This window comes from Diabrotica undecimpunctata, chromosome 5, assembly GCF_040954645.1.
Source record: "Diabrotica undecimpunctata isolate CICGRU chromosome 5, icDiaUnde3, whole genome shotgun sequence".
Lineage (NCBI taxonomy): Eukaryota > Metazoa > Arthropoda > Insecta > Coleoptera > Chrysomelidae > Diabrotica > Diabrotica undecimpunctata.
In genome coordinates, this window is record NC_092807.1 from 31,350,744 (window position 1) to 31,374,274 (window position 23,531).

The window sequence follows — 23,531 nt, forward strand, 5'->3', positions numbered from 1 at the left end:
CTGTGATGCCTCACAGATAATAATATAGATCTATGACTCTATGAGTCTAAAAATACAGTAATGTAAGTAATGTTTATTTACTTTCAGAACAAGCAGATTTTTTAATTTTCGTATCTGCTACTACATAGGCAACACAATTGACAAATATCACCTGATTCTGGAAGGGGAAGGAAGTATTTCTGACAATCGTTTTGACTTCTGACATTTGCGATTTTGAAAGTGTGCCATTGTCAATAGAGATTTTTCTAACTTGAATCAAACTAATAAGCGTGCCAACTTGATATTTTTAAAATGCAACCTATAGCCTATTTAGTAAAAGAAGCTCTTCCCAATTATTTATCTAATTTACCAATACCCGATACGATTGGAGGATGGTTCGGATTAGGATGTAAGTACATAGTTTTTCGTTTTCCACCACTTGTGTATGATATGAGCCTATAGTACTGTAGTTTAAGTAGTTAACGTTTTTCTAAAAAATAGGATTTGGTTTCACGATGCTAGTAAATGCCAAAATTTTATTTTTACACTAATCTAATATTAAACTGTGACATTTTACATATCTAGTAGATGTCCTTGTTTCTGAATGATTAGACTTTGCAATAAGCAGTAAACAATACTAATAGAAAGATAATATGTGTAAAAACGAGTTTAGTTAAATTATGTAGGTATACTAAAAATGTCTTAATATAGCAGTAGTATATATAAATACATAGGTACATAATTTTAAAAAGAAAAAAATAAATTCTGAAAATCTCCTTATGCTGTCAGTATATTTTTAAATTGATAGTATTAACAGAAAGAAAAGAAAGAGTAGAACTTACAAAAGTTTATTAAAACTTTATTGTTTAGTAGTGTTTGTGTGAAAAATGAATAATTATTTCAGAGAAATCCCAAAATTGTTGTTAAGACAGTGAAAAGAGTATTTATGTAAAGATGGTCTTTCAACCCTTCATCCCTTTTCTCTCCTAGAGCTTTCCAAACCTTCATCAGGTATTCCATCAGGTCCTACTGCCTTACCATTCTTCATCCTATTTAACGCCTCGAAAACTTCATCTTTCGCTATCCCTGCTATTACATTCTCATTTGGGATACCGCATCCTCTGTCTCTCCTCGGGTGTTCTTCATTTAGCAACTTTCTAAAGTACTCATACCATCTTTGCTTTATTTCAACATCAGTTCTTAACACTCTTCCATCCACATGTGGGTCAAGTCCTTGGATGACTTGTCTTTATGCTGTATAACCTTTTCATCCCCTCAGATGTTTCCAACTCTTCATACAGCTGTGCAGATGATCTTTCCTTAGCAGTACTACAACAAGCTTTACTTTCCTCTTTGCTACCTAGTATATATCCTTATCTTCTTCTCTTTTAGATCTGTCATACCTCTTTCTTCTCTCTAACCTTCTGTTGCACTTCATCATTCCCCCACCAAGTTTCTTTGTCTCTAGGAGGCCCTTTACCAGATGTTTTTCCTAGTACTTCCTCTCCCACTTGCATCACAACTCTTCTGTTGGCTTTCCACCAGTCATTTACCATATCTTTTTCCTTAAGCTCTTCCAGCACTCTACTCTTAAAGATTATTGCCAAATCTTTTAACTTCCACCACTTTACTTTCTGGTGACCTACTCGCTTTCCTTTCAGCCTGATCTTCATCTCTTGATAACCTCTTTTAGCTGAATTCTTCTACACAGCACAAAATCTATCTGACTTTTCCTCCCCCGCTAACACATTGGTCTTCAGTCTTCATATAGAATGCATTAATGAAAGCCAAATCCCATGTCACTGCAAAGTCATTCACACTTCCTTCATCATTTCTTATTTGCATCCCAAAACCTCCATGAACTCTTTCTATTCCCGCTTTTTCTCTACCAATATGTCCATTCAAATCATCTCCAATAAAACACTTTTTGTCCATAGGAATCTCGAACATTTCGCAATCGAGGGCCCTCAAAATTCTTCCTTTTCCTGCTCTTCACACCCTACCTGTGGGGTGTAGGCACATGTGTGATTGTTATTGCCTGTATTCAGTTGGGATACTCATTATTATATCACTTCTTCTGGTTGCCCTTATAAGATGTTCCTTCTATTCGTTGTTCAACATATTACCTACTCCATTTCTGCCGCGACTGTTTGAACTACTATATATATATTAACTTGCATCCATCTCCAAGATCTCTTGACTAATTACCTTTCCACCGAGTTTCTTGCACACAAAGTACACCAATACTTCTCCTCTGCGAGCTCTCTTCCTTTACCTGTCATGCTTCTCACATTGAGAGTTGCAACTCTCAGGGCTATCTTTTTTAGCCCCTGCTGTCCTCTAAGGGATAGTCCTAGCTCACATTTAACAGAGGTCAGGAGAGGCCTGAGTGTTGCCTACGGGAAAAGCCCTAGCCTTTAAACTGCTTTCTAGGTTTCTTCTTTCCATAGTTTTAGCAAGGTTTTTAATGCTGGATGCCCTTCCTGACACAAACCCGCCTCCTTTAACGTAGTAACTGAAGTAAAGTCATTATTATGTAAAAAAGCCCTTTTGAAAGTCTCTTTTATTCCACTCCATACATTTGCTAACATAAAAATTTCATCTTTGATGGTGAACAGTTTCCAAAACTTCATCAGATCAACTTCATCCAACAAGTATCATAAATTCTCTTTGGTAGAGCCGTTTCAAAAAATCAAGCAGGAAAGCGTGAAGTCTTCCAAAGAAATTATGCAGCAGTAGTTAAATAAGCCATTGCTCTCAATATCTCCCTGATCCATTGGTATCCATTGGTTGTGTAACATTGGCTGGAAAAAATGAACAAAGAAATTTCGATCATCAGTTCATAGGGTTGCCTGATTGGGATTAGTACCAGCATTATATGTTTCTGATAAAAGAAGAAAAAGGTTATGTACTCTTGTTTACTTGGTGTCCTAATATTTTAATATTTTTCGTATATTGTTATTTTTAAATTGTTTGTGCTGTACTATTATATAATAAGTATTGTAAATTGCCTGAAAATTAAAAAAGTTTTGGTGTACATTCCCAAATTTACTGGTAAATTGGAAACTATCGAAAAATAACCTCAAAATGCAAGCCAAATGTTGTAAGTGTTCGGTAAGCTGCATTTTTAAAGAGCCTAAGAACTCCGGTGAAGTGTTTGGTCACCCATGTGATTTTTGCAAGAGAGTGATGTGCAGGAGCTGTGCTGGAATTAGTTCAACGGAGATAAGATGTTTATTGTTAGCTACCAGAATCATGCCTTACTTGTGTAAGGATTGTGTACCTGGGATTATGAACGCCCTAAACCTAAACAATCGTGTCAGTGCGCTTGAAAACACTTTAAGTGAAGTAAAAACTGCTAGCACCCAGAATATTATTGAACTAGAGGAGGAAATTGGTAAGATAAGTGTGGAGATGAAAAGTTTAAAAACAAGTTTTCAAACAATCTATGATGATCTAAAAAATGATCTTAGGATTATCAAAGAATCTACCACTAGCAACCAGTCAGTAAGTAATGCTGGAAATGATAACATTCAAAATAGTGCAGATGTCAAAGGTACCGATGCAGTTTTTGGGGAAATACAGGACAGAACCCGGAGAGCCAAAAATATTATTATATATAATGTACCTGAAAATCATTCCAGTGAATCTAACATCCGTGCTGAACACGATAGAAATGAGGTCCAAGGAATTCTCAATAAAATAGGTGTAACGAACAACACCTTTAAAGCTTTTCGCCTTGGTCGACTAACTGATAAACCAAGACCTCTTAAAGTCGCATTTAATGATTCAGCAATAGTTATCTCATGTTTAAAACAATGTAGATCTTTAATGGGTTCTAATTTGCGCATTGGAGCTGATCTTACCCCTTTACAGCGTGAGAAAATAAAGGCCGTTTATCAGGAGTTAGAATTCAGAAAAACACAGGGTGAGAATGATTTGAAGATCAAGTACTAAACTTCAGAATTTCAGACATGCTGTGAGTCTCTCTAGTTATGATGTTATTATTATTATTGAAACATGGCTTACACCTAGAATCTTAGATGCTGAATTGGGATTGAGTGGCTTTAATGTGTATAGACATGACAGGGATCCTCAAACTAGTTCAAAGACTCGTGGTGGTGGTGTTCTTATTGCTGTCCATAAGAGCCTTAATTAAATGTTGGTTAGGCCTATGGATTCCTCTGTGGAACACGTACACAGGTAATGTGTGGCACAAAAAAGTTAGTCATTGGTGCAGTGTACTTTCCTCCACATTCATCTGGGTCAGTATATGAGGAGCATTCCACCTGTATGTTGGACTTAGCGGATAGATTCAGTGATTGTGAATTCTGTATTTGTGGTGACTACAACCTACCTGAAGCATCCTGGGATAATCTTAGTAATGGTGTTACAGTTGAGTGTCCGCATCACTCTCCAGCAAATATTATTTGTACTTGCTACAATTTTCAAAATATGTCACAAGTAAATGCTTTGCCTAACCTTAATAATAAATTTTTAGATCTAGTTTTCTGTACTCAGAGGGATGCAGTTGTGTCGATTTCAACTGATATTCTATTGAATACTTCGCAACATCATTCAGCTTATACTATATTGTTACATGCAGCCAATTTAAATTTGTTTCTTAAATATGATGTCTTCTATCATGATTTTAAAAAATGTAATTATCAAGTTTTAAATGAATATTTAGCTTCAATTCCTTGGAACAAGGTATTAGATGAATCAGATGTAAATTGCTGCTTAGAAAATTTTTACCATATTTTATATGATGCCATCAATATGTTTGTTCCTATCAAACGGTTTAAATCATTAAACTTTCCAGTTTGGTTTTCGCGAGAATTAATTGAGCTTGTCATACAGAAAAAAATAGCTCACAGGAATTTTAAAGCTTCAGGCAACTCTTATGAGGAGTTTTCGATGTTAAGGGAAAGATGTAAATCATTACAAGCAGTATGTTATAAGAACTATTTAGAGAATATTCAAGCAAATCTTTCAAGTAATCCCCACTCTTTTTGGAGGTATGTTAGTACTACACGTGGGTCTAGTGCTTATCCTAATGTAATGTCTAATAAAGGTGGGGATGTAATAGCTCAGAATGGTGATGAAATAGTTAATCTTTTTGCCAGTTATTTTTCAGGTACATATAATGATGGTGAGTATAATGTACCTAATTTTAAATTGGACTATAGTGTGGATTTTCAGATTCTGAAGTTTAGTGTGACTGATGTTTTCGAGGGGATTATGAGTTTAAAAACTACATATTCTTCAGGACCTGATGGTATACCTGCAGCACTTATTAAGAACTGTATTTTTTCCCTTTGTAAACCTTTACAACAAATTTTCAATTTATCATTATCATCATCTGTATTTCCACAATATTGGAAAAATAGTTTTCTTACACCCATCTATAAATCTGGCAATCGCGCGTGTGTTAACAACTATAGAGGTATAACTATTCAATCAGCAATCCCGAAACTTCTTGATAAATTGGTATCGATAAATCTCACCTGGGCTTGCAGAAACATAATTATTGATGAACAACATGGATTTTCTAACGGGAAGTCAACAGTAACAAACCTTGTCAATTACCAACAATACTTGTTGGGTGCATTTGAGAATAAAATTCAGGTCGACAGCGTTTACACTGATTTCTCAAAGGCCTTTGACCAGGTTAATCATAATCTTTTGGTCCACAAACTTCATGCATCTGGCTTTGGTGACCTCATTGTTAATTGGATTAAAAGTTTTCTGATGGGACGTACACAGCAAGTACGGATTAACAATTATATTTCAAAAGAATTCCATTGTTATTCTGGTGTACCACAAGGGTCTCACTGTGGTCCTTTGTTTTTTAACTTGTTCATTAACGATATTGGTAAGGCTATCAAAAACTCACACTTCCTGCTATTTGCTGATGATCTTAAGCTATTTCGTTGTATACATAATAAATCGGATAGAGATCTCCTGCAAGATGATGTAAATAATATATTTTTATGGTCAAAACAAAATGGTTTAAGCTTAAATCCAACTAAATGTTCTTGTATTTCATTTGGTCGTATAAATAATCTAATAGCTAATAGATATGTTCTTAATGATGTACTCTTGGATTCAGTTACTGAGATAAGAGATTTGGGTGTATTATTGGATTGTGCATTGACATTTAGAAGCCATTTTCTTAAAATTAAGGAAACAGGATTTCGTAATCTTGGTTTTATTTATCATAACAGTCATGATCTCTCACCTACTGTGTTTAAATTATTGTATTGCTCTCTGGTACGCTCAGGTCTTGAATACTGCTCTGTTGTTTGGTCCCCATTTCATCAAGTATACATTGATGGAGTGGAGAGCGTTCAGTGGAAGTTTCTAAGATCTTTAGCTTTTAAAGCACATATTAATATAAAAAATACTGATAATTATTTCATAGATTATTCTATAATAATGTCTCAATTTAACATTACTACATTGAAGAACCGCAGGTTGAGAGCTGATATGTTATTTTTGTTTAAAATTATAAACAACTTTATTAATTATTGTCCTTCGTTATTAGCCAATGTACACTTAAACACAATACATAGAACTCGACACACTGCACTCTTTTATATTCCTTTTCATAGGACTGATTATGCTCGTCATTTTCCCTTGTCGAGAATGCTGAGCTCTTGCAATGACCTCCTATTGGATCCTTTCTGTACAAACATTAACGCTTTCAAAAGGCAACTTGAGAATGTAATTATCAATCTAGATATGTGATATTTTTTTATATATATATTTTTTTAACTTTTGTGATTTGATATACTGTTTTAATGTACAAATTTTAACTGTTTACTTGTTTCTTTGTTATTGTTTGATGTTTCTTATTGTTCTATATTGTTCTAAAATTCTATATTGTTAGATTGTGTACATGATCTTTACTTTTTACCATTTGTTGTATTTTATTGTAAATGGTTCTACCGTTGAAATAAATAAATAAATAAATAAATTATGCAGAAAAAGAAGCCCCTTTTGTGGCAACTGTTCCCTTTTTAAATAAGACTTTACTTCAGGAATGAAGTTTTTATGGAACCGACCTTAAAAGATGTTACAAGTTATCAAGGCAGCTTTCTGGTTAGCTGGAAGATTCTGCGGTTTCATGTTTTTAAAAGCGGAAAAGGATTTTTTGACTTTCCAATGACAGTCAGCTTCAGTCTCTGGCTGCCAGACCAATTTGCACAACACAACACTGTTATCCAGTCTTTATTTTTTTTTTAAACCTGGTGCACTCATCTTCTTTCTTGCAGCTAACCTTTTTCTAGGTATTACTCGCCCGAAAGTATAATCCTGTTTCATTATACTGGTGAACAAATTTATTTTAAATTTATATTATTCATTATTAGAAATATCTGCCTCTGACTGCAAAATAAACGCCTGGTTTTTGACTAGATATTACAATTTTATTAGGGAACTTTTTAACTGCCACTTATTTCCAATTTGTACAAATGAATACAAGATAATAATTCTGCAAATTAATTTAATTAATACTTGCATGATAATACAAGTTCTTGATATATTGATCGCTAAACTGTTGATATCCTTGTTAATTTCGTGTTTATATAATATATAGTAGCAACTTTAGTACAAATATTTGTCCTAATATTATCATGACCAATATTTTTAATGACATAAATGAGTCTAGACGGAGTGCCTAATTTTTTATTAAAAAAGTGTGTCTGTATCCCCATTTGTTATATTGTTTAATATTAATAGATCTCTGGAAATCTCTATGTTTCCTTCTTCATGGAGAGAAAGTTATGTTGTTCCTATATATTTAAAAATGGTCAGAAAGACAATATTGAAAATGATCATAGCATTTGTAAACAATCTGCAATCCCTAAGCTCTTCCACAGTCTTATAGCAAAGCAACTTTCTTGGTAATGTGATCTTAATCACAACATGGTTTTCATAGCAAAAAATCCACTGCAACAAACTTGGTTTGCTATCAATCTGATATATTATCTCGTATGGAAGACCATAAACAGGTAGATGCAATATACACAGATTTTTCCAAAGCATTTGATCGTGTAGATCACCAAATACTTTTGGGCAAATTAATTAATGTAGGCTTTCATGTCAGGTTGTTGAATGGATTAAAAACTCTACATCTGGGAGAAGTCAAAGAGTCAAGATAGGTTTTCATCTGTCTGACAGTATCACAGTAACATCTGGAGTTCCTCAAGTAGGCCACACTGCTCCACTTCTTTTTAATATGTTCGTTACCGACATCACTTCCTGTTTCCGAAATAGCAAATGTCTAATGTTGGAAGATGACTTGAAATTTTGGAAAGATAGATAGCTTAAAAGATCAAGCCTTGCTACAAGATGACTTAGACCAACTACAAAATTGGTGCAATCAGAACAAACTCCACTTAAATGTAAAAAATGTTGTTTTATAAGTTTTTCTCATAAAGTCAATAGAATTCTAACAAGCTATACTATTAATAATCAGCCATTGAATTATGTTTCTTCTATTCGGGATTTGGGTGTTATTTTCGATGAGAAGCTTACTTTCTGTGACCACATAAACTCTATTTCGATAAAGGCATCTAAACTTCTTGGTTTCTTTACTAGGAATTGCAAGTATTTTTCCATTGATTCAACAAGATTGGTGTATTGTTGCTTAGTTAGAACTATTTTGGAATACTGTTCAGTTATTTGGTCACCCTATTTTCAGAACAATTTTGATACCATAGAAAGAGTTCAACATAAATTTTTGAGATAATGTGCTTACCATGCCTACACTACTACTGAAAATCATGATTATTCCCATATCGAACAACAACAATTTACCCTCACCCAAGAACCGTCTTGATATATGTCAGGAGCTATATTTATATACAGGGTGGTCCGTAAGTAATTGTACAAACAGAAACCGTAGATTCTGCACTTTAAAATATTACGATTTAAGCCAACTTGCTTTAATAAAATGTTGATATTAAGAAAGATACAGGGTGTTAAAGTGCAAAATTAATATTTTATTTTTCGCTATAACTTTTACGTTTGTAAATATTTTTGGACAAAAATTTACAGTTGGATGCTTTTGAGTAGGATAAATTATAATTTTATACTTACTTTAATGTAACTAATAGAGGGCGCCACATATACCACATGTGTGGCATAAATTTGCGCTTAACTTTTTTGCTCTTTAAGTTAGCTCTATTTGTGTTAAAAAATATTAAAGATACATTATTTTTACAAAGAAAAGGTATACTTGTTAGTAACCTGAAAATTCAACCGTTTTCTAGATAAATGCATTTTATAAGTCAGCTGCACAATAATTCTTAGTTTGATATTTGTGCGGTATAGCACTGAATACCTGTAGATAAGCATAATTCATAGTTTATTCTTATTAAAACAACTCAAAGATGTTAATATAACATCACAAAATGCTTTGTTATATGTGCTAAATGTCTTATTGGAGAAAAGATATTTCAACTCCTTCTTTAGGTGCCGTGTCCGTATTCAGACGTTGGCCGTCATCATGTTTACAATGTCCCTTTGCTATCGCTTCTTAAGTTTTTATAATGGCGTTGTATTACTTTTTCTCTATTTTAATATGCTAAAAACCCAAAATATGTGGTTTATGCAAAACGGTACACAACCACATTCTAGAGAGAAGGCAGCTAGAACATACTTAAATACAACTTTTCTGAACATTGGATTGGTCGTGGTAGTCATATTCCTTGGCAATGTGATGAGATATTGATATAATTATTTAATTCATAAAAAATCCGAAAAGAATACTTATTCTTCATTACGTAAATTGTTTACCCATTTTTATTAGGACAAATAGAAACTAGAGCACAGGTATTGAATAACACATATGTGTCCTGTTTCATAATACTTTTGTTACAAATCTAACCTGAAAGACTCAGCATTTTTACAAAAACATCATCGTTGTCCTAATAACCGATATTGTTAAAAATCTAGTAAACACACAGGCAATTTAGTTCAGCATAATATTAGTTCGTTAGTAAATCATAATAGTCCATTTGTTCGAGATGTAATAATAGTTACTCGTAAGCTGTAACGTAATCATATAAGTAATGTCATCGATATATTCATCCATTATACATTATAGCCACCACGTAGCCCCGAATTTAATCCGCTTGATTTTGGTGTATGGGGCGCATTAAAACAACGTGTGTCATAAACATTCGCAACCAACTATGGGAAGAAATTAATACTGCAGCAATTTCTTTAGAACCAATGATGCTATTTAATATGAGACGATCTTATATGGAATATATTGACAAATGAATTAAAGAAAATGGTGGACATATGGAACACTTACTTTGACAAAAAGTTATGTTGTTTAGTTTAACTATTTCTTAATTTGGTTTGTAAACAAAATGTTTTGATTATGACTTTAATTTAACATAAAACGTAAAATGTTTGATGTAAAATCCTATTATTCTGTTATTTTGTCAAATCCTATTATTAATTATCCTGCTGATATATTGATTTTATTTAATATTTCGTTAACTATTAAATTTAGTTAAAGGTATTTTATACCAAAATTTAGAAGTATTAATGTTTTTGTCTATTTTTTCTTCGTTGCCTGGAATAATTGCCTTAGATCAGAATTATGCAACTGATTTTTAAAATGCGATTATCTCGAAAACTGTTGAGTTTTGAAGTTATTAACAAGTATACCTTTTTTTTGTTAAACTAATGTGTCTTTGATATATTTTTTTCCCAAATACAGGTAACTTAAAGAGCAAAAAAGTTAAGTACAAATTTATACAACATATGTAGCATAAGTGGCGCCCTCTATCAGTTACATCAAATTGTGCATCAAATTATAATTTCTCATATTTAAAAGTACCCAGTTGTAAATTTTTATACAAAAATGTTTACAAACATGAAAGTTATAGTGAAAAATAAAATTTTAATTTTGCACTTTAACACCCTGTTTCTTTTTGTACAATTACTTAAGGACCACCTTACCCTGTATAAGATCATACATGATTTATTGATTGTCCAAACCTGTTAAGCCAGATTAACTTCAATGTTCCCCATCAAGCTCTACATTACCACAATGTTTTCAATATTCCTTTCTACAGAACAACCTATGGTATTCACAACCCATTGGATAGATACATGGGGCTATTAAATGTACACGATTTTGATATTTTCAATCTAACAACTCAGTTAAAAAGATCTCTTGCTTTGTGTGGGATTGTTGAATTTTGTTCTTGTTATATTTTGTTTGTTTTTTTTAGTATGTAAGATTTTTAGTCTCATTTTTTAAACTTTTTAATATTGATTTTATATTATAAGTAATTTCAAATTTTGAATCCTTACTGTGATATTGTATCCCGTGTATTTAATAAGTAAATAAATAAATAAATAAATATAGCAGTAGTCAGTATTGTCAAAACTTGTGTTGTATAGTTTATATTGATGTTATCAACAAAACTAACATTAATTATTTATCCCTTTTTCGTTTCAGTAAAGGATATAGTAGCTCTTGTTCCTCCAGCAGCTGTAGTAGCAGGTATTACTTATATGTCATATAAAGCATTTTGTCCAAAAGGTCGTTGTGGATCAAAACCTTCTTGCAGTGTAGTAAATCCTGGAATACTCAAACAGAGTGACAAAGTTGTCGACTCTGTTGATATAGAAGATATTGCCGATAAGGCAGTGTTCTGTAGATGTTGGAGAAGTAAAAACGTGAGTATTGTTAAATTTATCATGTTTAGTATCGTTGTATTACTTAATTAACGAATATGAATTGCAATTTTATTGCAATTTAAATTTCGTCTTAATTAATTGGTGTTTTTGTTTACATAATGCGTAAAATTTTTTGACGAAACGTGAAGTAAAAGTCTGTGTGATGTTAAAAGTTTTTTAATTAGAAAAATAGACAATTCAGTGATGGTTGCGTGTAGTTTCTGTATATTAATTAATTACTAAATTACGAACAAATGTCAAAATTGATTGTGAAATATTGCGACCAAAGATACTTGTTCTTAAGAATAAATTGAATTTGAAATAATTCCGTTTTAATCACTCTTATATGACCATATGTCAATTACGTCTTAAATATTATTCCAAAAACACCATTGTCTTTTAAACGCCTGAATTTCGACTAAAAACCTTTCCTTTGACTCTATGTCTAAATTAATTACGGTACTTAACACATGGTGAAGGTTGTTTTATCTGGTAATTAAAATTCTTTACTTTTTAAGCCACATGTGTTTATACTAGTATGCAGTCGAGTGGCATAACAGAATACCTCGAGAACTAAAGGTAACTGAATCATGAAAATTGGAATGAAGAGGCTTTAAAGAGTGACCTATTTAATGAAAATATTTTCATCTTGCCACTTCCAGTTATACCGGAAGTTGCTTATAACTTCATTTTTTTAATGGGGCACCCTGTATATTTTGTAATTTTAGAAATATTCACGTTATTCTGAACATTTTTTGTTAATACTTCCCTATACCTATTGCGAACCGTTTTTGAGTTATAATGGTTTTTATATGAAAATTACACTTTTCTACCATGTATATAAAGTTCAATATCCTCTAATGTAATTTGAATAAAAGTTTAAATTCCTTAGAAACTTATTAACCACATACAGCATTATCGTTTACCGGGTAAAATTGTCTTTTTCATTATACAGGGTGCTGTGAAAATTGGCATAAGACCGTCATCCTAAATTTTTGTCTAATTCCATTTTTTCAAATGGGAAACCCTGTATGTGATTCATTATTTTAGAAAAATATGTTTTTCACTATCGATCCGTATTAGTATTCCCTATACCTATCTCTTGCAGTTTTCAAATAAATTAGCTTTATACATTTTTGTCACAAAAAAACATTTTTTTCGTAGACCATGTTGTGTTAATTTACAACTTTCATATTGTAAGTTAAACATTGAACAATTAAAAAGGTGCTATCAATGAAAATAGGTACTAGCATATTAATGTAATAAATGTTCAAAATGTTACCCATCAACATCCAATCATTTATGAACTCTTTTAATCATATTCTCATTAGTAGCTCTTGATATTGATTCTCCATCTATTTTGATAAGAACTCGAAGGACTTTATTTATTATAGCTTATTCAGTAGCAACAGGTTTAGAAAACACCTTATTTTTAACATATTCCCGAATATAGTAATCTAACGGTGACAACGGGATCTTGGGGACCAGAGAAACGGATTTTTATTAACTATCCGTCTGTCGCTAAATATTTCATCAACCAATGTGCCGACTCCTCGAATATTGTGAGCCGGTGCTCCATCTTATTGAAACCAAGCCTCGTTAGCCTTATTATTATTTATAGCGTGCAGTGCTGGTATAATTACTTGCCGTAAAATGTTGCAGTAACGCTCTCCGTTTAAATTTTCGTCATAAATCATGAGAGCGACTATCTTATTATTTTTCACACCACAAAAAATATTGAACGAAAAGAATGCTTGAAGTTTACTATCCCACGTGAGCTGAGGATTTTCGTCACTCCAGAAGTGACTTTTATGGCGGTTAAACATACCATTTTTTGTAAACTTCCTATTCATCACCTTCCATCCACTCACTCCTTTCTCTGACTGTCTATACAGTATAGCAATTCCTTTTAGGGATCGTTTAGCAAAAATTAGCATTTGCGTGTAGTTACTGAGAGTTATTTCGGTAACCGCTTCAGCAGTATCTGTGCTGGACATATTTGTTTTTTTTTGTATACTTATTATTAGTTGAACCTGCCGATATTTAAAAAAATTATATGAACATTAATATAAAAAAACACCATACTTACTTGACAGTAAAAAACAGGAATTAAATACAAATATTAATACTAATACTTATTTAAAAACTAAGAAAGAATTCAGGAAATAAAAGTAAAAAATTAATACAACGATTAACAAGCAACGTTCACTAATTGCACTTGCAACAAACTGAAAGCCAATCTTGCTAAAACAAGTAGCAACTCTACTAAGTTTTAATAATTTAATAGGAAAACAAAACCGTACGCCTATGGCTTCTTATGTGTCTTAGGGCGATTCTGTTTATTCCCAGTGTATCTTTATTTTGAATACTGTATACATAGTTGTATTCTATTCATCAAATCGTATCACGTGACATATTACACGTCACAATAGGAACGGATATACGTTGTAATGCCTTTTTGGTATGCTGCCATTATTCAGTGGGCGTTACATCACAATAACGCTAAGTATCAGTACCAATAAATAATCTAAAAAGCGAATAACATCTTGCCAAATATAACGCTTTCTAGAACCAGCGCACTTCAGTGTAACGCAGTAATATATGAAATTCCTCGTCATTTTGTTGACATAACTACGTAAATAATCTAGAATTTCAAAGAAAGCATGCCTCAATTATATTTAGTGAATGGAGCTGTACAAATAACAATAATCTTGGACATTTGAACAATTTATCCAGTAGGGTATATACACATAAAACACAAATCATTTTTTGACATTCAGTGTGGAATAGTGGAATCTTCCTTAAAAGTACAGCAAATTTTAACCAACCACAAGCATCCGTTTTGTTTACTGTTTCCTATGTCGTAGAGCATAACAATTCCATAGACGTTACCTGCACTACTAAGAGCTTTTGAGATGTACCCATATCGACAGGTTTTGAAGCTGAGATGGAAATAGAAGACAAAAAATCAAACCTGTAGTAAAGAATATCCTCTTTGTGAATATGCTCACCAGCATGTGTCAATGATCGGATGAGCTTACAATGCGCGAATTTGAAGCTAATTATCCAAAGACTTACGATAAGTTTAAAATAATTTTTGTTAAAAGTACAAAATAATCTCATACCGTTTATTTACTTATTTTATAATTTTTGTCGTATTATAGTCAATTCCAAAATTCAATTGTTTAATGAAGAAAGAATGTGCATATTAACAAAACACACAAATTTAACGTCATCCTGATGTTTAGTAACGTAACAATATATTAGGTTGTATTAAAAAATAAGGTTATCATTTCATATATCTTATTTATACTTGTAAATACTATTTGTTTTAGTATAAATTTTACATAACGATTATTTCTCCATGTTAAAATGATAAGCAAATAAAATCACTCTTTATATACATTTTAAAGGTCAATATTCATGAAAATAATTTACAAAGATAACGCAAAGTACATAATATTGTACTTAGCACATTATGAATAGCGAATAATAGTACGGGAAGTACTCTGGCATTTATTTTTGCTTGGAACGTTGGTCAGAGCCCATCATATGCGCTGATGTGATTGTATGTAAATAAAATGATGACTCTTTTGTTTGCAACTCTACTTAATTATATTACTTTTAATTAAAACCATGATATCCATTGACCTGAATTTTATTGACTTAACTTTTAAATCCCACCCCACACCAGTACTAAAAATTGGTCTTTAAAACGTTTATTTTTTTGTTATTATGTGTTTTATGTTAATGCAAGGGTTTTCTTACTTCTCAGTTCACGGCGGATTTGCAGGTTGAGTATATTACAGCAATAATCCATTGTAAATATGTATCATCATCATAATTCTCTTTGCCTTTATCATTAAACTGGGTCGGCATCCCTTATTACATTTGTCAATAAGTTTCTTATCTTCGATCATGTCAATATCAATCCCCTTTACCAGCAAGTACCTTCTTCCAAGTGTCTTCCCTCAGATCTTCTTAGGCCTTCCTACCCTACTCCTCCCAGGAACTTCTTAGTATTGGGTGATTAACGTCTCGACATATGAAGACGTTAACATGTCTGAAGCTGCTTAATGTATGCTCTATCATTTTGGCATTAATCGTTGCCACCTCTAAACTTCCCCTACTATACTCATTCCTAATTTTATCCTTTTTTTCCGCTTCACTCATCCAAATTTTATAAAATTTTCCTTTCACTTTCATTGGAATCTTTCTGCCATACAACACATAACTCACTTCCTTCCACTTCATCCATCCCACCCTAATTCTACTGCATGCATCTTTATCTATTTCCCACTCCTCTATGATACCGAACCTTAAGTACTAACTATTACTTTTCACAATGATTTTACCATTCAAAGTCGTTATTTTATTTCTAGTGGTAACTCTATATTTAAATGAATAGTCCGAATACCCTGTTTTTGTCTTACTAAGTTTTAAACATTTTTTCTTAAGTCCACTGTTCCAGTTTTTGTTCTAAATATTTTTCATTATTTTCTACCAATAATACATCATCAGCATATACGAGGCATGTTTTTTAAGTAAGTACCGTTTTGCGATTCCGCCGCCGCAGCGCTACGGTCTGCGTTCCGCGCATGAGTGCTGGTTACCTACATCTCTTGTCTACGTACTGACGCCATTACAGTCTGATTCTTCATTGTTTACTTGTTTACTCCAGTGTTTAAGATGCCTCCAACAATCGTGAGTCACGCTGATTGTAAAGTACGGGCTGTTATACGATTTCTTAGTGCTAAAGGCGTAAAACCGATCGATATTCATCGTGAGATCGTTGAAGTTTACGGACAAAACATTATGAGTGATGGAATGGTAAGGAAATGGGTGGGAGCATTTAAAGATGGCCGCACAAATGTGCATGATGAAGAACGGAGTGGGCGTCCTTCGGTCGTTAATGAAAATTTGGTGCAGAAAGTGGACGAAAAGGTGAGAGAAAACAGACGCTTTACAATTTCATCATTGTCCGACTGCTTTCCTCAGTATTCTCGTAGTGTTTTGTATCGCATTGTTACCGAGAACTTGAATTACCAGAAATTGTGTTCACGTTGGGTTCTAAAAATGTTGACGGATTTGCACAAAACCCAACGTTTAGGAAGTGCATTGACTTTCCTTGAGCGGTACCACAGTGAAGGTGAAGATTTTTTAGACCAAATTGTTACTGGTGACAAAACGTGGGTGGCCTACGTCACACCAGAATCGTAACAACAATCCATGGAATGGTGACATTCATCATCACCCAAAAGAGTGAAGTTTAAGCAAACAATTTCTGCCCGGAAAATCATGTGCATAGTTTTTTGGGACAGAAAAGGAGTATTGCTAGTGGAGTTTCTGCCTCGTAATGAGACAATCAATGCAGCGTCTTATTGTGAGACATTGAAAAATCTGTGTCGTGCAATCCAGAACAAAAGACGTGGCAAGTTGAGTAAGGGTATCGTTTTGCTGCATGACAATACCCGTCCACATGTGGCTAATCAGACCAAAGATCTCATCAAATCATTTAAATGGAAAACTCTAGATCATCCTCCATACAGCCCTGATCTGGCGCCCAGCGACTACCATTTGTTCCAGCACTTGAAGAAACACCTGGGCGGTCAGCGTCTTCAAGACGATAACGAAGTCAAAACATTTGTGATGTAGTGGTTAACAAGTCAGGCGGCAGAATTTTATCAGGAGAGTATTCAAAAACTGGTGCCACGTTATGACAAGTGCATCAATATTCACGGAAATTATGTAGAAAAGTAGATTAAGGTACAGGCTTTCATGTAAAAATAAAATTATTGCCATATCTTTGCACGTCTTTTTTTAATTCCAAAACGGTACTTACTTAAAAAACACGCCTCGTATTAGGCACCAGGGAATGTTACCTGTAGTTTTCCTGTTATCTGATGCAACACTAATGAGACTAAATAAGGACTAAGCAATGAGCTTTGAAACAACTCAACTGTTACATGAAATTTATTAATCTCTCTCACACCTGTCCTAACACAACTTACTTGCAGGAGCACTCGCCACAGAATCTCTCAAGAAATTTTATAGGCCTGTTCCAACTTCTGCGCAATAGATAAAATGCGTTCCAACTGAAAATGGACCGTTCATTGGACCGTCCCTTTGGCACTCGACTCAACTTGTGATCGTTCAGTGTACGGTTTTGGAACTGTCATTTCAGTAAAATCTATTACCGTTTGGACTGACCTGTGCGTTAAGCGGTAACAGCAAAATTCCCTAGTTTAGTTGGTAATTTTATTTTGATTTTTTAGTGAGGTTTAGTGTTTCAGCACTATTTTTTATATTTATTGTTAACGTTACACACATTAAATTTACAAAAAGTTACAGCAGTGAAAATGGATCTTTTTCGCCTAATTTAAAATATTAATTTTTTCCTCCAATTCGATTATTTTTTCTTTAAATTATATGGTTTCTTCTTTCAATTAGATCATTTCTTATTTTGATTTGTTGAAGTTTTTCTCTTTCTAATCGGTCATTACAATAACTCACTCTGTCAATTCTAATTGTGTGTTTGGTGTTGATATAGATTTTCATGTTCAAAATTTCAAGAATTTCCTGCTCACTCAAAATTTGTTGACGGCCTCTACCTGCAATTGTGCACAATTTGATAAAATATAAATTTTCATATTCATTAACAAACTTGACCGTTTTATTTTGATTATCTACAAATTTCTAATTCCTTTCAAGCACCCTCCAACAATTGAAACAATTGGGTATTACTTTGAGATATTATTATTATTCAAATGTTAGGCTATTTTTAGCTAAAGTACTTTGGTATTTTTTTATTTCTAACCAAGTTTTTTGGAATTAAATCGATTTATTTCTCAACATAGTCCCCTTTCAGCTTGATACACTTAGTAAGACGATGTTTCAATTTTTTTATCCCATCCGAATAGTACTTTTGCTCTTCAAAATAGGCCGAAGTTTCAGCGACGACTTCATCATTTGTTGCGAAACGGCGTCCTCCGAGCCATTTTTTTAGGTTTGGAAACAGGAAAAAATCGCTGGCGGAAAGATCTAGGGAATACGGTGGGTGTTCAACCAATTCATAGCCCAATTCGTGTAATTTTGCCATGGCGACGGCCGATCGGTGAGCCCGTGCATTGTCTTGGTGAAAGAGCACTTTTTTGCGTTCCAAACCGGGGCGTTTTCGACGCAATTCGACATCGAATCGATCCAATAATGCTGCGTAGTACTCACCATTGACTGTTTTTTCTTTCTCCAAGTAGTCGATGTGGATGATGCCCTTAGCATTTCAGAAAACAGTTGCCATCACTTGCCGACCGAATGTGCACTGTTTGCCTTCTTCGGCGGCCCTTCGCCGCGTTTGCGCCACTGTTTCGTCTGTTCTTTGGTTTCCGGTGTGTAATAATGCACCCAGGTTTCATCAACGGTGATAAATCGGCGAAAAAAATCCTTCGGATCGCGCCGTATCATCGCCAAAAGCGTCTCCAAAGTGGTCACACGTTTTTGCATTTGATCGATTGTCAGCAAACGCGGCACCCATCGCGCGGATAGCTTTTTCATGTCCAAATGATGGTGAATGATGTTATGTACGCGTTCGTAGGAAATGTTTAGGAGCTCTATTAACTCGCGGAGCTTAATTCGACGATCTGCCATAATCATGTCATGGACTTTAATGATCATTTCCGGCGAGGTGACTTCATTTGGCCTCCCGGGACGCTCATCATCAAAAACACTCGTACGACCACGAACAAATTCAGCTTTCCAAAATTTTACTGTTGCTAACGAAGGTGCAACCTCACCATAAACTTCGTCCAGGTCGGCTTTGATTTGCACATTCGTTTTAAACTGTTTGTGGAGGAACTTAATCACCGAACGATACTCGACTTTTTCCATTTCTCCGAAAACACAACATTTCCTTGCTTTCAACGGCTATAAAAACCAAACTAATTGTTTTTAAAACTTGAAATTTTGACAGACGTCATGTCATGAATAGCAAATGTCAACACCGAAACCAATTCGGTATCAAGTAGCGCCATCTATCAAAGGCTAGTTTAATATCAATATATCCTCGTATAAATGTAATAATAATTTGGAATCGTTTTTGGTTCATTTATAATCAAACTTGATGTTTGTGTATTGTGAAGATGATGCTGGCATGGATGCTGGCACAATGTGATTTTAACTAACAAATATACGTTTTCCAAATGTTACTTGATTATTATCCATTTTTAAAATTATTTAAATAAGAAAAAATCAAAGAAATCAGGAACGTGTTTACTATCTCTTGTTAAAATGAAGAAAGAGAGACAAGTAGCAAACAAACAAATAACCAATCGTTCTTTGATTTTTTTGGCCTGTTAAAAAAAAGGACAGAATTCAAGCAAATAAACAGTCCTTAGGTCAGTGTCAGTGATGATAAAGCAAACCCAAATAGAAAAAATAGAGACATATAAATATCTGGGAACCTGGGTTGATGACAAAAATGACCAAAGCAGAGAAATCAAAGTCCGAATTGAAACTGCAAGGCAAGCATTTGTGAAAATGAAGACAATGCTTACCAACAGAGACCTTCAGTTGCATCTCAGATTGAGGGCTCTAAGATGTTACATATTTTCTATCTTACTATACGGAATGGAAGCTTGGACATTGAAGAAACAACACATAAGAAAAATAGAATCGTTCGAAATGTGAAGTTACAGAAGAATATTAAAAATTCAGTGGGTTCAAAGGATTACCAATGCTGAGGTACTACGACGTCTAAATAAGGAGTTAGAAGTTATGAACAGCATAAAAAGAAGAAAACTAGAATATTTGGGTCACATAACCAGAGGAGAAAAATATGAGCTGCTGAGAATTATTATGCAAGGAAGGATCCAAGAAAGAAGAAGCATAGGAAGAAGACGCATCTCCTGGCTGAAGAACCTTAGAGAATGGTTTAACCGTAGTTCACTACAACTTTTCAGAGCAGCAGCCAACAAAGTGACCATAGCCGTTATGATATCCAACCTCCGATAGGAGATGGAACTTTAAGAAGAAGAAGGTCAGTGTCAAATTCCGTTCCAACAGTCTCCTCTTCGCATGGTAAGCGAACGGTGCAAAGTCGAAGCATGCACATAAAGTGTATGCCAAACAGTTTAGTCACCGTTTTAAAACCGTACAAAAGTGGCGTGTTGGAACAAACCTTATTAGTCCAGTCGGGATAGCATTTGACCTTGCATGGCTAGCTGCCCCAAATTTTATTATTCTAACCCTTAGTTAGATTGTGTCAATAGTAGCGTAAATTTAAAATCGCAACTGAATTCCAATGTCCAATGACCCTCGATGGATTCTTGTTGTTCGTTATTCTCAAAATTGCTTTCTAGATTGTTTGCAATCACCTGACTTGTTTCTAATAAAATCCATATCCAATTTGTTAGAAGATCGCTGTTGTTTTATCCGTTTAAGCTTTAATTTTAATTCGGCCAACAACAGACTGGTCAGATGGAACAATGACACCAGGAAAAGTTTTTACAGATTTTATTACGTTTGTGTAACGCTCACTTATGGTTATGTAGTCAATTTGATTTCTTACGATATTACTTACGGTATCTGTGGAGATTTCTACGTATATAATCTCCATTTAGGTAGTTTGAAAAAGGCATTCATTATACATAGATCATATTCTTTGCAAAAATCTGCGAAATAGTCTCCCCCTTCATTTCTATCGCCCAGTCCAAAATCTCCAATAATGTTACTTTCAGATCTCTAGTCTTGAGTTGGTCAGTAACAGTTTTTACATCTGTGTAGAACTTTTCAAGTTCATTTAATTTACTTTCCGCTCTCGTTGCATACTCTTGTATTAAATTTATGTTTCTGGGTTTCGTGTTCATCTGAATCATTATAACTCATTCAGATACCTGACATACCGCGCTAACACATTTTTAACCTTTCTTGACACTATGAATCCTACACCATTATCAAAGAAGATAGACAGCGTCTATATTCTTTGCCATTATGATGATAGGTGCTGTCTTCTCCTGAATGATACACATTCCATGTGCTACAACTCATTTCGATATCAAATTTGGTCAATCGGTTTCTCCTCGCACTTCTGTCACATTTAAGAAGCGCTCGTACTCGGGGACATTTTAGTCCCTCAGCCGTGATGTTAATCCTGGGAAAAATAGTGTCGTAGTCATTCGCTTGGCTTTCTATACCGCTGTGTACACGCTATTTAGGTGGTTGCCACCGCACAGGGTACTGTAATGAATTGACCGTTCTGGTCTACATGACTTTCGCTCAATAGAAATACTGAAAAACTAGCTTCTGATTTTCAGGTTTGATTGTATACAAGCCCTAAAACCAGGGGGCTGCTTCATTGTGTAACCTCAATACAAATTGAGCAACTTTTTGATTTGATATGATTTGATAATATTAAGCAATTCCATTGCTTGATGATACTTGCATATAGGGAGATGTTAGCCACAGCTACCATTAATGTGTACATGATATAAGTATATTCTAAAAATTCTTGAATTAATTTACATTAATTCACAGCCTCCATAGTTTTAAAGTGTTTCAACAATCTGAAGATCATTCTGTCCTACCAATGTAACCTAAAACTCATACATTGAGCGGATAAGGCGTGCCTAAATAAGGCCAAGTACACAAATCAACCATCAACCTATTGTCCTGCAATTGTAAAGAGTCAAAAAGGAACGTAGAAATGCGTTCCCGAAATCGTTTTACCTTTACATCCGCAAGCTGAATATTCCATATGGATTAAAGATACTTAAATCTTTTGTGTCCTCCATACTATTAAAGTAAGCTGGCTTTCTTTTTTAATCTGTACCATCAACAAAAATCATGTTATTTGAAAATGATATAGAAAAAAAAATGTATCACATGTAATTGAGAGATAAGATATCAGAAATACAACAGTACTACAAACATTAAACAAAAAAAAAACGAAATATTGTACACACCGTGAATAGCGCAAATCATGGATTTTCGGGAATATGTAATTCTTGATTATTAGCGACGCGTAAAAAAATATGTTTCTTTGTTGGTCACTTTACACTGTAATAATGGAATACTACATTTCTGCTTATAATATTAAAAATAATAATTACTGGAATATCTTTTTTGTTTATAATAATTATGTACCTTATATTTACCAATTCCTTTTTATTTTTAGTGGCCCTATTGTGATGGTAGTCACAACAGTCACAACAAAGAACAAGGCGACAACGTTGGTCCACTAATTGTCAGCAATAAGAAGTAAACTGTATAGACGTTTATACAAGTTCATTTTGTGTAGTAGAAATACCATGTGGTATGTTGTTTATTAAGTCCATATTGATTGTTGATTTTATAACATTATTTCCAATAAATTAATAAATATTATTAAGTATATTTAATGATTTTTTTTTAATTGAACAAAAGAAACAAAAAAAAAGTAAGTTGTAGCAAAGGAATATCTTATTCTTTGTATGCCATGAACGATTATTGTGCGTTGGCTATTTTGTCTATATTAATTTTGTTCACAGCCGCTCAGAAAAAGGGATATCCGTCTATCTTCTCTTGTATTGTTAAATGGAGTATCTCATACGTTTCTGGGTGACGCATTACAAGGCCAAAATGTTCCAGTTTGTGATTTGTAACTATTCTGAACACTTATAATTGCTTTTCCGATCCGCTGCAAAACAACTTCGTTACAAACTCTCTCTACCCAAGTAATTCCTAGGAGTATCCGATACACCCAGATTTCAAATGCTTCTAGTTTTTTGAGAAGTGTATCCAGCCGCTTGGATAATATATAAGTGAGTAGAGAATACAAACATCTTACTAATCTAATTTTCAGTCTCAAAGAG

General features: G+C 33.7%; 1 protein-coding gene across 1 annotated transcript; it reads left to right on the forward strand.

Moving 5' to 3' along the window:
* The first annotated feature begins 189 nt into the window (after window positions 1-189).
* Window positions 190-23,073, forward strand: Cisd2 (CDGSH iron sulfur domain 2). The gene is made up of 3 exons (XM_072530963.1): window positions 190-388; window positions 11,468-11,688; window positions 22,856-23,073. The coding sequence occupies exons 1-3, from the start codon at window positions 292-294 to the stop codon at window positions 22,940-22,942; spliced, it is 405 nt and encodes a 134-aa protein (XP_072387064.1). The 5' UTR covers window positions 190-291; the 3' UTR covers window positions 22,943-23,073.
* The last annotated feature ends 458 nt before the right edge of the window (window positions 23,074-23,531 follow it).